The 16331-nt window shown below is 39.2% G+C and overlaps 1 protein-coding gene and 1 non-coding gene across 2 annotated transcripts in view; one reads left to right on the top strand and one right to left on the bottom strand.

The window, feature by feature from the left end:
• The window catches only part of SYNE2 (spectrin repeat containing nuclear envelope protein 2), a 162388-nt gene that overhangs the window by 85849 nt on the left and 60208 nt on the right, over positions 1–16331 (bottom strand). The window contains exons 38-54 of the mRNA XM_072337588.1: positions 15547–15749; positions 15168–15287; positions 14795–15080; positions 13825–13994; positions 11796–12105; positions 11171–11335; positions 9967–10323; positions 9427–9561; positions 8747–8881; positions 7904–8056; positions 6459–6614; positions 5817–6082; positions 2893–5005; positions 2274–2596; positions 1657–1801; positions 733–948; positions 76–341 (exon numbers count right to left, since the gene is read on the bottom strand). Coding sequence (XP_072193689.1) covers positions 76–341; positions 733–948; positions 1657–1801; positions 2274–2596; positions 2893–5005; positions 5817–6082; positions 6459–6614; positions 7904–8056; positions 8747–8881; positions 9427–9561; positions 9967–10323; positions 11171–11335; positions 11796–12105; positions 13825–13994; positions 14795–15080; positions 15168–15287; positions 15547–15749 — 5519 coding nt within the window. The remainder of the gene's footprint in view (positions 1–75; positions 342–732; positions 949–1656; positions 1802–2273; positions 2597–2892; positions 5006–5816; positions 6083–6458; positions 6615–7903; positions 8057–8746; positions 8882–9426; positions 9562–9966; positions 10324–11170; positions 11336–11795; positions 12106–13824; positions 13995–14794; positions 15081–15167; positions 15288–15546; positions 15750–16331) is intronic.
• On the top strand, positions 15806–15888 carry TRNAL-CAG (transfer RNA leucine (anticodon CAG)). Its single transcript has one exon. It is a non-coding gene; the product is annotated as a tRNA-Leu (tRNA).

Genomic DNA, 16331 nt, shown 5'->3' with positions numbered 1-16331 from the left:
CCTTCAATATCTAACAAAATGCTGCTCTTATAAGTAATCGTGTTACAAGTTTCACCAAACTTTTGCACCACTTACTTTTTACAGCGGTCTTGCATAGTCTTTATCTCACACAAGGCAGGAAGGGCAGCTTCTGCCTCCACATTTTCAGATGTATTCAGGATGTTCCTTATTCGGTGAAGAAGTAAGAGCAAGAGGAGCTGCTGCCTGCTGACGTTTTCCTCAAATGCATACACAGAATCCAGTAATTCTACCAGTTCCTCTCTGGTGGCTTTTTCTTTTTCTTTAAGACTTTCTGGCTGTTCTTCCTGGAGCTTATCAAGAATTATTGCTTCTCGTTCCAGCTAAGTAAACAGCATGTCAAAGAATGAGCTCAAGTGCTTTTTTAATTCATCAACTTAAGTTATATTATTTATTTACTCATATGCATAACTGACTAGTAGGAACTGCATATCCAGAAAGCTCGAACCTCTGATGGGTGCCAAAACATTTGAGCTTGCTTTAACAAAGAACACAGCCGCACACAGAGTCGGCTGGGTGCAGGCAATGTATGCTGTAAACATCCCCATCATTTCTGACTCCAGGTTCAAGAAAGTCTGGAGGTAACTGACTGATCAGTGTGGGAAAAACAAATGATGCTCTGTATTGATCTCAGCCCTGCACAGGTAGATTTACTATCTAAGGGTCTCAGCTCTATCACAATCCTCAAAACTTACTGTTTGTTAGGCAACTCACCTCCTCATTGATGAACTTCCATTCTTGTTTTAGTTCTTCACAGTTGATTTCCAGCTCTTTTGCTGCCTCAAGCAAACCCAGCCAATTTTCCCACAGTGCTGTTACAATCCTGCCCAGGGCCCTGTCACTTCCCTTGCATAATCTCATCAGCTCTCCTGAGACCTGCCTTAGCTTCACAAGATCATCTTCAGCCGAGTCAATGTTGGAGACTAAAATCTTATGCAAAAATAAACAAGCAAATAAATAAATACAGCCTATCAGAAGTGTTAATGAAGCATTCAGTAACATGATTAGAATCCTCTATTACAATGGCAATCACTCCGCTGAGCAGACTAAACACAGTTTTAGTGAGGGAATTCTGTATCGACTAAGACTACGGAGAAAGGGAAATAAAACAAGCAAAACAATCACAAGAACAGCACGCACAAGAAATTAGGTTGCTTTTACTTTATGGTTATTTGGAAGTGAAATGAATGAGTTACAGACACACAATATGAAGAGTCTGTAATACGATGAGTACTACAAGACAGCAGGAAGGTTCATTGTAGCAGAGGTATGGTGAGGAGAAAGCAGCAGATTCTGGATGGGGAAGTGGAAGTACTCTGACTTTCCCATCTGAGGGAAAATAAAAGCAATTTAAGAAATCAGATCAATCCAGGTCCTGCAAAGCAGCAATGAGGAATCTGAACAGAAATGCGACACCAACTAAAGCACAGGTAATGTTTGATTTGTACAGCAAAAGTATGTACTCATTTTACACAGCACATTACAATCCAGGCTACTTATAGATACCTAAATACATGTTGTGATTTACATAAATGTAAGATAAATGTAAGCATTTCTTACTACCCTGATACAATATGCCCTACACAAGCGCATCACAGCTTTGCATGAGTTTTTCAAGTTCTTCAGATCCTCTCTTACCTTGCATTCCTGTAAGTTTTCCAAAGCTTCCTTATAAGACATTGGTATTTGGGATAAAGACTGCCCAAGCATCTTTCCCAGACTGTTAAGATCATCACGGACTTTATCTTTGCATTTGGAATAGCTTTTGTATTTTTCCAAATATCTGTAGGAAACAATTACAAGACCAATTATAATTTGTTATGATTGACTGTCTCTCCAAACATAACACCCACTAGCATAATAAGCAAAAAAAAAATCTTTTGAAGTGGCAATTCTGACTAATTATTTGGCAAACTATTTTCAATTAGTATTTTTTATATCTCAGATTTTGGAGCTGAAGTATATTAAAGAGATACAGGTGTAAATATCCCAGTGGTAAAGAAATGGAGGTAAGAATATAAAACATCAGCCAGAGCTACTTGAAGGAACTGTGTGTCTTCCCTTAAGTCTCCATTCTTTTCAAACATTTTTTTAGAAATACAATTATTTTCTGTTAATTTTCCTTCCATTAAAGTCACGCCTAAAGACAACAGAGTTGCTTATGGTTCTTTCAGCTGAATTACCTGGCTAAGAGAAGAACCAAAACTGCATTTTTTGGTCATAGGTAGGAATAACATTTAGGAACATGAACATACCTCAGTCTGTCAGCCTCGTTTCTCTGAATCTTCTCTTTTAATGCCAAAGTTTTATTGACTATTTCTCTTAAAGTATTTTCCAGACATATTTTGTCTTCTGGTTTCACTACATTTTTCAGCTTGGAGTACAACTGCTCTAAGTCAGCCTTTGCGGAATCAAACTCTTCTTGTTTCCACTGTGGGGTTTGATAGGCGTCCTCTGAACTACTCAGCTCTACTGCAGCAAAACAAAGTTGAGCTTCACAGTCCTCAAGGAACTTGGCAGCCCTCTCAACAGCCTTGGCGTAAAGCTCACCAGCCTTACAAGCCTCCTCCAGAGCGGACTGAAAGTGTTTGAAAGACAAAGGAACAATCAAGAAACATTGCTGTGCTCCTCTGGATGGCCAGATGGCCTTCTCAGAATTTCACAGGTGGTTGGTCTTCAAGCCCCAAACTCATAGAGCAAATGCCCTCTACTACTCATGTAGCCATAGAGAGGTGCTGATTGCCTTCAAACATAGGGAAGGGGGGTATAAAGGAGATACTAATACTGGAAAAATCCAGAGTAAAGAACGGCAGAACATAAGAATCACAGGTTTCATTACAGGCACAGACATACACTTTTACTAAATATACTTACAACACGGGCAGCAATGTCTGTCTTCAGTTGTATTTCATGATCTGCCAGCATTCTTAGTTTTGTTTCTGTATCAGCAGCAAGAGATTTTTCTCCTTGACTTTCCCTCTCTTTTTCCATTATAGATTTAATAGCAGAAAACTCCGCTGACAACATATTCTGAATTGATTCCCATCGCATCTTTTCATATTGCATCATTTTCATGTCTACTAGCAGTGGCTGCTGGAGCTCTGACTGAACACGCTTTATGGTATGGGACAGATGTTCTGCCACATTCTGAATATCTTCCTTGTTTACACACTGGAGACTAGAGACCGAGTTTTGAAGAATCTGACCCAATTCTTCAACATCTTTCCCCAGGCTCTTTATTTCTTGCCTCTTTGATTCTTTGAATGGCGTGTGAAGAACCTCATTCTCGTTTATTTGATTTGCTACCTCCTGGATTAAGTGCAACATTTGTTGAATTGTCTGAAGCAGAATCTGTGCAGATATGAGATTCTCAGCAGGAGAAGAATTAGACCTATCATTTAATATATCTGCTTCTTTTCTTACAGCAGATGTCATAGTCTGGATGTCATTTAGCAATGCATGAAACTTATCATATTCCCTAATAACGTTTCCAAAATGTGTTATCTTCTCCTTAATTTTATCTTTAATTCTAAAAAATTGAGTTTGCAATTCACGCAATTCATCCAGCTGGAATGCATCCCAATTTAGACCTATGCATTCAAAGATTTCTTTAAACTTCATTATTTGCGACAAATTCGACTGAAAAGATAATACTTTTTCTTCAAGAGCTTTGCATTTATTCTTTACTTCTTGTGTGGCCTCTGTTAGTTCTTCCAGTTTCAATTCACTACACTGCAGATCACTGAGATCCTGCTGCAGCGAAGTTATTCCTTCTGCAAACTCTTTGTATATTGCTATTTTTTTCCCCACTTCGTGACATTTACTCTGAATTTGCCTCTTTGTCTTCCTTGCTCTATTTTTCAGACTTCTTAATTGGTCAATCAAAAATAATTGTTCAGATAGACTGAGTTCCCCAGCTGTGATCTGATTCTCTTCACAATGGGATGAGATAAGACCTTCAATCTCTTGTATGTCCTTTAAAATCTCCTTTAAAATGTCCTGTTGACTGATTAATTCTGAGCACGTGCTGATTCGGTTCATGTCCGGCCTGCCAAGTGTCTCTGCATTTCGAAGCTGACAGTGAACTTTTTCTACCTCTGCAATAAGTCTTTGCCTCTCTTCCAGCTGAAGCTCTAGGTGCTGTAATCTTTCAACGGACTTTAAAGCAAGAGCCTTGTATGAATTCTGTAATGCTTGTAGGAGGGAGGTCATGTCAGCGATCTCCTCTGGCTTCAAGTTGGGAAGGATGTGCTGGAGCTCATTACCCAGCATTTCAATCACAGGCTCTCTATCTAGAACTTCATTCCTCATAAGCTCACAATTTCTGATCTGTGATTTAACATCGCAGGGGAAAAGTGCTGCTTTCTGATCAAGAGAGGACAGCAAATCTTTGACCCATGACATATTTTCTTTCAGCTTCTTCATTATGTCCTGTTTCCTCACAGCAGGCCCAGTGATCCGAACGTCATCCCGAGGAGTACATTGCTCTGATAAAGCTTCCAATTTGCTCTGCAAATCCTGTATACAGCTCTCCAAAGCCAGCTTTTCTTCATCGCTCCAAATTCTTTTCATTTGCAGCTCTATCTTTCTTTTTAACAGGGAAAGACCATGTTTAATGTTCTGTAACTCTGCGGTCCAAATTATGGGGCTTTTGGCTTCTTCTCCAGCTGAGGAACACAAATCTGTTTGCAAATACTGCTCTTGTATCAATCTCTGAATATCCTGTGCTTTATCCATAAGCGTGTTAAATTCATTGATTTCTGCCAACACCTGATCATGTTTCTTTTGCACTGCCTGTTCCATGTGCTGCCACCACTGCTCCAGTTGCATCATCTGGCTTGCAGTTAACACTCTGTCCATGCGTGTTAAATGCTGCGACAAAAGCTCTTGTTGAGCCTTCAGCTGGTTTAAAACATCTCTTTCTTTGTGTAATGACTGTACGCACGCTTTAATTTTCTCCAGAAGAACTGTGTTATTCATAGGACCCCTGCCAAAAATATGAACAGGTTTGTAAAGAAAGAAGAAAAACAATATGAACTATGCATATTCTAAGAGAGTTTTGTCACACAGAAAATGATTCATTCACTTTCATTCACGTATATATCTTTCTTAATGCTCTCTCACAAGTGTCCTAACAATCCTAACAGGATGACTTTCTTGCTTATTCATACAGTGTTAATTATTTCTGGATATCTCTGCAGGTAAAGGTAAACTCTAACTAACTCTAACGTGTATTCTTTACAACTACAGCATATACAACAGAATGTGCCATTTCCTAAAATAAAAGTTGTCTTTTTATAAATCAACAATAGTGCTAAGTAACCTCTAAGTGAATTAATAATTAGCAAGTTACATTGCTATGCAATTAAGGAAAAATCTTGGCTAAAAGAAGAACTTGCAAAACTCTCACTCCTTCGGGATTAATTTGGAAAAAGGCTTCTACTTGTCTTTTATTTCCAAAAGTGCTTTGAAATTCACTTCTAAAATACATCCAGCTTCTAAATTCACTTCTAAAACACATTTTTATTCAATTCTTTCCAATCTCTTTGCTGCAAATCAACAATTTCATAAATCATTTTAAGACGTCTAATTAATGTGTTACCTTACGGTGATCAAGGGGCTAATTTCTATTGAACATTATTGATGTTAATATCGAACATTAATGAGATGTATAAAACAACATGTGCCTCAGCATTATTGAAGCAGAACATGAAATTCAGCCTACATCAGTCGTACCAGAAACATTAAGGACCACATTTGTATGCAACCTATTAACAGCAACCCACAACTATACTTACATTTTTATGTTATCTTTTTCTGTTGACAAATTTTTCATTGAGGACTGAGCAGCAGAAAGATTTTTCTGGTACTCATTAACTAAAGAGCACTGTTGTTGCTTTACTGCCTTAACAGCATCCAGTTCTTGAAGCAGCCTGTCCCAGCAGGGCACCACAGGCTCTGGGGTTTGCAGCTTTGCTCCGTGTGATCCTGTTGCATCAGGAAACGTTTCTTGACTCGGACACAAAGATTTTGCTTTCCACGTTTCCAGTTCAGTTTGTAAATTCTACAAACAAACCCACCACAGAAAGGATTAGAAAAAGATCTTAACCACTCTCAGCTTCAGCACAGAATACTGATGCAGTCACATACATACGCTTCCTTGGTTACGTGTAACAAGTACACATCACAGAGGTACACACACAATCACAGGTGCATCTAATAGAAGCCTTCAGAAGGTTGGTACAAAAGATGGCATTTACGTGGACATATTTACAATAAGGCACAGTGTTTGTAGATTACCTGTTACGCAAACTGCCTCAACCACGGAGTCAAATCTCAGTCAAGATAACATGCAATAATTTTGTTCTGCCCAACTGAATTGTACTTCTGTAAGTGTATCGCTACATTAACAATGAGGAATGGCTTTGCAATTTCCATACCTCCAGCTCCTTCAGTTGCTCATTTATAAGCACAATATCCAGCTCAGCCACTTCATTTTTCAGCTCATTGACCTTTTGTTCCTCCTCAAAATACTCAGTGTTTGCTTGCAGTCCAGGAAATAGCACCTTCTCATTAACCCCTGCTGCACCTTCTTTCTGCAATGCAAAACAGTATGTTTTATTTCTGAAGAATTCCTAACATGGTAAGTTTTCTGACTGCAATGCTTGGCTTCACATGTGTACGCCATGACTAAATCCTGCTCTTGCTTCATCCTAGGAGGTCCTCCCATCACTATCACCCACCTCTGCAGTCATTCTGTCCTGCAAGCACTGTTCAATTAGCTGAGAAATCTCAATTAAAGTTTGAAACTCTGACATCTCCTTCAAGTAACATCTTCCTTGCACCCCCTTCTGCCTACTGATAACTCAAAATTCATAGGTCTATCTATCCTGCCTTCCCCTTCTCTTCTGTACACACACATGGGTCTTTGGGTCTTTTTAGCTTCTCCTCACACTCATCTGGACATACAGATACACAGATGGTGTCAGTCTACCTGCAGATTACTTTTAATGTTTTCCACAGTTTTTCAGCTCATTGGGTGGTGAGAGGTAAAGCTGAGAATGCAGGGGAATGGGGGTTGCTAAACAGGTGTTGTTCTTCAGGAATAAAACTGCTACTCACTGTTCACAGTGCAGCCCTGTGGGAAACTGCCAATAATGGGGATACAGGCCAAATATGATTCTGGCTTCTCTCCACAGTGTAGCCCAAAATCTATATCCTGGTTTCTTATCCAGACATGCAGACATTCTTCAGGAAGTCGGCATAACCTACTTCACTTTCCCTATGCAAAGTCCCAAATTCAACTTCCAGTGGAAAGATCATCTGCAGACTTGCATAAAGATTTAACTATGAAGGCCGTAACTGGCTTCATCTTGAACAAGGAACAATAATCACAAAGCAGAAGGAATTCTCAATAAGGCTATTTGTGCTGAAACACTATTATTCGTAAAGAAGAATACACTTAGAAACGCCATTTATTAAGGCACCTTATTATTCATTCAATTATTTTTTCTCTGTTTTATTTTCTTTTGGATTTCAGCTTTCTCCCTTCCTGATAATGGCAAAGACTATCACAGCTAACTACCATAACACAGAACGTTATAGCAAACAGCAACTTAAAGAGAAGGCCTATATATAAAATACTGATCATGACTCTGAAAACCAACGCTGCTCTTTTGAACAAACCCACTGGGGAAAAAAAAATAAATAAATGTGTGGCTAGTATTTCAGATTAAGTTCAACATTACTATGGACGTGAAGTTGAATTATACACAATGAGCTTGATTTCTATGTGACAATAATTGCCTCTTCATTTATAACAGAACTTCAGCCAGAGCCTCTGTAACAAAAATCCAATAACTTGAAATACGAGACTGTGTTTTACCTCATCTGTAGAAACTGAGGGGTCAGATTCCAGACCATCTGCCTCAGCTGTTACAGGTTTCAGTACTTGACTCTTCAGGCACATACTCTGTTGAACCTGCTCCTCATCTTCTCTCTGGGATTGATTCTTGACATCAGCAGGTTTCTCCTTTTGCTGTACAATAATGAAAATAATAAACAAGCAACAAAAAAAACCCCTAATCAAACGTACTGAATAGTAATTACAATGCTTGAGAAGCATATTTATGAAGCCCACCCTTACAGGTAAATCAGGGGATGTTAAACTAAAGGTCTGAGAGGCACCTGGCTCCATCATCTATGTGACAACTCCTCAGGGAGGTGACAATGACAACAAGACCCCTGGATTAGCTTTTTGTCTCCAACAAGAACTTAGTTCTTCCCACACACCATCATAGTTCCAGCTCTATTTTGACAAAATTCCTCTTTTATCATGGTTCACAAAAGAGAACACAGCATTGCATGTATGAAGTTGCATTAGAAAAGTAAAGAAGAAATCTAAATAAATGAAGGAGACTCAAGCAAAATAACAGTACTCCAATAAACTAGTTAAAAGGCATCACAATACAGTCTGGTGATTTGGAGTATCATGTCCTCAGAAAGCCACTTTGTGGCAGCCCACAGTAACAAAACAGTCCCCCCATGCACATTTTAATTGTACACGAAAGGATTCAGAGATTTAATGTATATATAATCTGTATTTACTGCACATCAGGTAAAAATATCAGGTTTTTATTATTTATTTGTAGTATCATCCCCATTGCAACAAAACTGTATACAGACATCCTCAAATTCAATCACTTTCTTCAAATTTGTGCTCAATTACCTTCACTGGACTTGTTTCCTTTCTTTTTTCATCACTTTCAATATCAACATCATCCTGATGTTCTGTGCTGTCCAGAAGGTTCTCTTGGACTCCATCACATCTGTCCATAACTGGGCTCTCTTTATCATCTTCCTCCTGATTTGAAAAACGCATAACGTTTACAACCAGTAAAAGCCACAGCCCAAACTCCAAGCTTACCATAGAACACTGCACTCCATAATCTTCCTGCCTGTTCTTCAGTTTAGCTTAATGAAAGCAGGTAACCCAAACACAGTTTCTTGGAGAAACCTGCTCAGTTCAGTCTGCCAGGACCTTAGTAACTATGAAACAGTTTCTGTTTCCCCAGAAATTTCTGTATGTGTGGTTATTTAAGTGGTCAGCTCTCTGCCTGCAACTGCTATTACTGGATGGTCAGATCAAAGAGGGAGTTTGCCAGGTTTCTCCTACAGCTTCCACAGCTGAAGTTATTTGTGGTGTAATTATCCTGGGGTGATCTAGAGACCAGCATCTCCAGATTAGTGACCTCTCACTATATACTTGGTGCCTCTATCATTCCTTTTATGTGGTGAGGAGTATACGTCTCTGCATGACCATAAATTTTAAGGAATTAAACAGGCATCGCTAATGAACAGACACACATATATACACACTGACATCTATTAATAATATTAGTCAGGTACCTGAGCAGTTTGGCTGTATCTGTCCTTTCCTTGCTGGATATTCTGTAATAGGCTGTCTGACAACACACCGCTTTCTTCCAAAAGTGAACCATTTTGCTTCTCTTTCTCTGATACGCTCCCAATTACAACTTGACCCTGAGAGAAATAATATGTCACAAAACCTGTTTTACTGTAAATATATTTTAATATTTAAAAAACGAATGCATTAAAAAAAAATGTAAACAAACAGGAAAAATATTGCATCGCAGCTCTCAGTAAGTCTTAATGGCATAAAAGAAACTCTCTAAGTTCTCAAATTACTGCCAAATAAAGGACTAAGGTTTTCTAGCAGAGGCACACCTGCAATTTTCACATCTACACATTCTTTTCCCCCCAAAGGTGGCTTTGTCTTATTACACATAGATTGCGCTTGTATTGAAAGTTGCAGTTTTGAAAAGATAGTAGGGTGCAATATAGAATGCAAGACACAAAAGGCATTTGAGAGACAGATGTCTCTTTAACCAACCCTTCACTGTCACTGTTGTCAGGAAATACACTCACATTATGCATTTCTAAACACTCCCTTAACTCTTCTGTTGTGGTGCCCTCTTCTGCAGCAATAGAAGTATCTAAAGTGATCTGCATCTCCCTCTTCAGCATTGTGTCTGTCTTATTCTCCATCTGTATTCCATCCGTGAGATCATCTTTTAACTCAAGGGCTTCACTGAAAACATTTTCTTTCTTTTGCTTGACATTTTCAAGTTTTTCTTCAAGACTCCTGTGTTCACTCTGAAGTGTTTCAATCTCATCCTCAATAAACTTCTGTCCTGGTGAAGAAGTGTTTTGTTTAACAGTTTCTGCTAAAACCAAAATCTTCTTTAACATGTCTTCAAATTGACAAAGAGGTGCTTGTTGTTCCTTTGAACAGGAAGAAAACATGCCATTGAAACATATACTCACTCAGTATACTTAATGCTGAGATCTCAAGTCAAACACAAAAATCATAAATATTTACTGCAAACAACAAACTAAGCTGAGAAGTACGTGAAGACCCATTTGCTGCAGAAAATCAAACACTAAATTTTAGTCAGCCATCTATTTTTACAGAGAGCACCTGAAGCAATATGCATTAAGACAATGGTAAAAAAATCAGACAGAATTCCATGAGGTGAACAATGATCCAGTCAAGCTTTAAGAACATAATTCCTCCCTCTTACTGCTCAATTGTGAATTTGTTAGAGGCGTGGCAATTTGTGGAGGTAGAGGGATAGCAGTGATCGATATCTGAGCTACAGTTTCAGCTTTTAGTAGTTCCCAATGCTCACAGCTACAAGACTGTTCTCAGGTTCACCAAACTGCAGGAGAATGTCTGCCTGTGTGTGAAGGATGCTCCTTACCACTGACCTTAGCTCACTGACACATAAACCTTCTTCTCTGGCTAATTTGAAGACACATACTAACATCAAATTCAACAATCTCTTTCTTCATTATGACCCCCACAAATCTACAACCAACCAAATTAAGTCTACATGCCCGACATGAGGACAATTTTACCTTCTGTTCAATTGACAGTAAAAGCCCATTAAGAGTGGACCTTCATTAAGAGTGATTTCAGGCCTACATTTACATTTACAACATTAAATGATTGCAAAGTGTTTCTTGGCTTTTCGGTTTGACACGAGCAGCTCTTTTATAAATCAGATGATCTCTATAAGCACCCAGGTGATGGACCTACTTTCTCCACGAAGCAAAACCTGTAACATACCTGTGATTTCAGTTGTTTTTGCTCAGTGGATGGTTGTTCCACTGCTGGACTCACACAATCAGCAAGCTTTTTGGAAGCAGTTTTTAGCTCTATGCTCAAGCCTGTTACCATATCCTCAAACTGCTGGTGCTCTTGAACATGTCTTTCCAAGGTCTCCACTGCAGCCTAAAAATCAAGGAGTTTCTAGGATTAGATCAGCGCTGACATAAATGGACCTAAACGAGGTGAAAACAATAACAAACAGCATCCAGGTGTCGTTCATTCTTCTAAAAGGAGAAAACGACTACATGACCTTGAGATTTCTAGGAATGAATGCTTCAGATCAAAACTATCACAATCTGCTTGCGAAGGTATAAACTATTAGTCTTCACACTTATCTTGCTCTCATTTGATTAAATGTTTTTTTCTTCTGAAAATGGAAGTGAAAAGTAGGAACTGGTGCCCTTTTTTCCATGGTAAGAGAGAGAAAGGAGTCCCCTGCCCCTTTACAAAGCAATTTTCACCACTCCTAGTTTTAGTCATCAACTTCTCAGTTGAATGAGACCTACAGGCAAACAGCAGGACCTGCAATAAGATAGGCTTTTTACACCACCATTCTCATAAGAACACAGAGTAGGGTTCCAACCTGTAGCTGGCTGAGCAGATTCTCATGTTGGTGTTTTAATTCCAGCCACGATTCCTCTGTGAAGCAGGGATTCTCAGCAAAGCTCTGTAGGTGATCTTGGGTTTCTAATTCATTAAACTGAGAAGTTAGATCTTCTGCTCTCTGCAAGAGCTTGGTGTAACTTGCCAACTGAGCTTGCTTCTCAAGCAAACCAGGCTGAAGGGCAAAACCCATCTCTTGTTGCTGTTTCTTCAGTTCAATTAGAGCCAGTCTCAGACCTTCTTTGCTTTGCTCATACTGTTCCCTGTTGAACAGAAGTTGGTCTTGAAGGCTAAGAAAAAGATACCCATTTTAACGGTACTAAAATATTTTGCATTTATTACCTAAATGAAAAGTTACAGTCAAGTCAATAATTCGAATGAACACCAGCATACTGAATACTTTTCTTTGGATTTTAAATTAATGACCAACTTTAGGCTGGAATTTTCAAATATATGAAAATGAAAGACCCTGAAGTTAGTGCTGCTGAACTGGAGCTAAATACAGGACAAGTGACTAACCCTCTTACATATGCCTTAAATTGTAACCCACAAACCCACAGTTTCTTCTATCTGCGGCAAGATGCTCATGCTCTGTATTTTCAGCTCTTTATTCCATCAGAAGTCCTTTCAAAACTACAGCAAGACTATAAATCTTTTTCCTTTAAAAACACTTTCAGTCTCCTGAAAGGGAATGTTCTGTAGGACTGAAACATTGCTTTGGTTAAGGTGGAGGTGGTGGGGGAGTGTTTCAGATCTGCAGACAACAAAAACAGCATACACAATAAGGATTGTGCTATCACAATCCAGTAACCTCAACATCAGATTCTGATTTGTTTCCTTTCCAAATACACACAATGATCCACTGAAGGTGAATGGGTTACACTTGTCCGCAGAAAATACGCAACCAAAATTAGTGAGACAAAAGGCCATTAAGCAACAGCCGTACACTCACATTCAGTGATGAAGCTACAATAATTTCCAGATGGAACTTAAATGCCAATATTTCAAAATATGATCCCACTCAAAAAAAGTTCAAACAAATAAAGTCTGGTTACTATTCTACAAAGTACAGCAGGGAAAATGAGGATAAAAGTAAAGCTTTGGTGCTTTGGGATTTTTTTGTCTCAAGATTCATGGTTTTGGGTCAGTCACAAATAGATCATAGCCTCCCAGACATTACTGTATTAAATTTGGTGTTCCCATTTTGTGATGCTGGATGTATCACATCTGCTGTTCACAGTCCTAATTCTGCAAAGTCCTGAACATCATTTCAGATCTGCTGAGCACCTCATCTCCAGTCTTAAACATATTGTGAGGAGGACGTATGCATGCTGTTAAGTTGGATCTAACATAGCCACTGATCTTTCTGAATGCCACTTGTACTGCTTGTGCTGGGTGTTTATTAATAACTGAATACTCTGAAGAGTACTTATTTTAATAATCAATTCTCTGGTAATTATTACAAGTATACAGTAGGTCTGCACTAGCTCCATTTGTCTCAACAGCAGATTTCCCAGTGATTCTATTGAACTGTTCTAACATTCACGGATGTTACAGCAGACAAACACCTTGAAATTGTCATTAACTGCAAAATCAGAACTTCAGTCTGTTTTCACCACACACATGGAACCATGTGACATGTTTTAAAGGATCGATTTGGTCATCAGACACACTCAGCTCCCTTTGCTGACTTATCTATGACCAGACATTGGCAGAAAATAACTTGAAGCAACAACAGCTGCCACAGCCAAGAAAGTATCTCAGCCAGCTGGAATAACCCAAACTTTAAAACTCTACTTTAAAAATTCCAGCCTACTGGATTTACATACAAATCTCCTTTAAATCAGTAAGGATGTGTCCAAGGCAGATCACAGCTCTGCTGGGGAGGATGCCTGGGGCCCTAAGCCCAGCTCACAGCACAGGGAAGAGCAACCACAGGGTCTAAATCAGTGCAGCCTCCTTACTATAACAAGAAGATCCATATCATACGTTGGCAAATTTCACATTACCTTCCATATGCAGTGACTAACTGACAGGTCCTTTCCCACTGATTCTGGAGGTCAGAAACAGTCTGCTGAACCTCTGGCTTCTTAACTTTGTCATTTCTTATCAACATTTCTCCGAGAGGCACTATGTTCTGTATTTTGGCATCTCCTGCATCTTTGAGAGCTATGATTTCCTGTATTAAACAAGAAGCAGCACAAATGCAACAATCTTAGGTTAGAGAATAAAAGGTATTACCAACAATGTCTTTCATTCTTGATTTCAAGAAAAAAGAATTCTCCTTCTAATATGTCACGTAGCAAATGTTTTAACAGACAGATGTTCTAGTTTAGAAAGCTTGGATAAGAAAGCTCAGATTTATTCATTATACTCTATGTGACAAAATCAAACCACTACTGGTCTGACATGATAAAAGAACTCCAAATCTCAGGGAGATACATTTATCACAATACTATCCCTTCCATGGTAAGAACAATGTAAATATAAGCAGCCTCGTTTCTGGCTATTCTGTTAGGAGCCTCTTATGTTCTCAGAAAGGAGACAGCAGAGAGGACACGGGGGCCTAAGAGAATCATCACTCAGTGAAAGAGCAGAGCAGCCCAGTCCAACAACACTGTAGCACAGCCAAGAATCTACACACTTTGCAGAGGCTCTCCAGGTGCCCCAGCTACATTACTGACCTCCCTCTCCACCTCTGGAGTAGTTTATGATGGAAAGATGGATGACACCAGCACCCATCCCTAGGCTACAGATTCAGTCTTACTCCACATAGAGGCATAGCAGAAAATTTCCTCTAATGTGTTTAATGAACTTTGCAAAAAGAAAATAAGAAGAAAATACTCCCCCCATCACCCCAAACAAGTCACAAAACGCAAGCAATCAGCAGCGGTAGCATATCTTATAATGTATCGACTCATCAAGCATTTGCTTCATATTAAGTGCAAGCTGTGTAGTGCAATGGGAATAACACGATACCTTTATTTGATTAATCCTTTCGTCTGGTGGCAACTCACTTTCCTGTGAGCTCAGATTATTAATAGCCTCCTCGAGTTTTTTGATCCAACTAGACATATCCTGGGCAAGTTCCCTGAAATGTTCATCCACTGCGAGTCCCTGAGTATTTCCTGCCATCTCATTTACATTTGCCATTAGTGTTTGATATCTACTAACAAGATCACCAGTTTCTGAAATGATTTCATCTTCTGTCAGCCCAGTCTCCCTCAAGGAATTTGCGAGCTGAGCCAAGGAATCAAACGGTTCTCTGAAAAATACATCAAATGAACAAACATCTGTTTCTCATACCAACACAGAGCAATCTTCCTTACGTAGAGCTCAAAGACAACAATACCTCTGCATTAATAATGTTTTGTACAGGTTTTCAAGTTTTGTCTCATCTTTTTTAATCTCTCGCAGTTTTTCTTCTTGAGTGGTGAGCCACTTTTCTAAGACTGTGCTGCTTTCTTGAAGGCTGAAGGGAGAATAAATACAAGCGCAGGTCAAAATAAGAGGCATTACACAAATAAAACCTGCTGACAACACTGTCTGACTGAGAAACACAAACACCAAGCACCCAATCAAGCTCGTATGTAAATCTTAGCTTATGGATAGTTTTAAACACCCTGGTTCACGCCACTGAAATATGTAAGTACATGCTCCTATGAAACACATCACTGTATGGTCCTATGTGACACTAATTCTACTATGTAGACCTGACATTAATTCCATACCTATTGAGCTGCTGGAGAGAAGTACCAAGTTCCTTTTCCCGCTTCTGACATTTGGATATCAGTCTTTGCAGTTCTGCTTCTTGATCTCTCACTCGGCTGCTGAGCTGATGAATGCTTGCTTTGGGCAAGTAATGCTTCACTTTATTCAGCAGAGCCTTGACCTCTTGGATATCTCCATCTTTGCCTTCAGAAGTTAAGAAGTGCTGAACGAAAACACAATCGTGTTTATGAGAGTCATTATCATATAATAGATCATGCAGTCAGGATGGCCGAGCGGTCTAAGGCGCTGCGTTCAGGTCGCAGTCTCCCCTGGAGGCGTGGGTTCAAATCCCACTTCTGACAACCTGCTACTCTTTTCATGACCCTGACCCCCAACCATTCCATGGTTCTAGGATACCTTTAAGTGTACCTTGACCCCAGCTATCACCAACATGCCCTACATTCCTCCTTCTGACAATGACACCATGTTACTCATGTAGTCTTTCTGGTTGTTTTACTCACAAATGGAGGAAATAAAGAAGACAAGTTGGATTTTCTTCACAAAACAACAGACAAAAGTAAGCAAAAGTAGCATCCAAATCTAGCACTGACATCACTACGCCTACTTTTGTTAAGCCCTGATTGCTACTTGCCCATGGTGCATTTCCATCTCTTTTCTGTTGTTTCTGTCTGATCTAGAGTGAAAATTCACAACATTCAAACTCGTTTTCCCACATTTTAATCCAGTAGAGGTCAGAATGTCATTTTAACCTCTACAGAATCATAGAATCATTAAGGTTGGAAAA

The sequence above is a fragment of the Excalfactoria chinensis genome, chromosome 5 (genome assembly GCF_039878825.1).
Source record: "Excalfactoria chinensis isolate bCotChi1 chromosome 5, bCotChi1.hap2, whole genome shotgun sequence".
NCBI classification, from domain to species: domain Eukaryota; kingdom Metazoa; phylum Chordata; class Aves; order Galliformes; family Phasianidae; genus Excalfactoria; species Excalfactoria chinensis.
The sequence above is the reverse complement of the archived record's forward strand: the minus strand, read 5'-3'. Positions and strand labels throughout refer to the sequence as shown.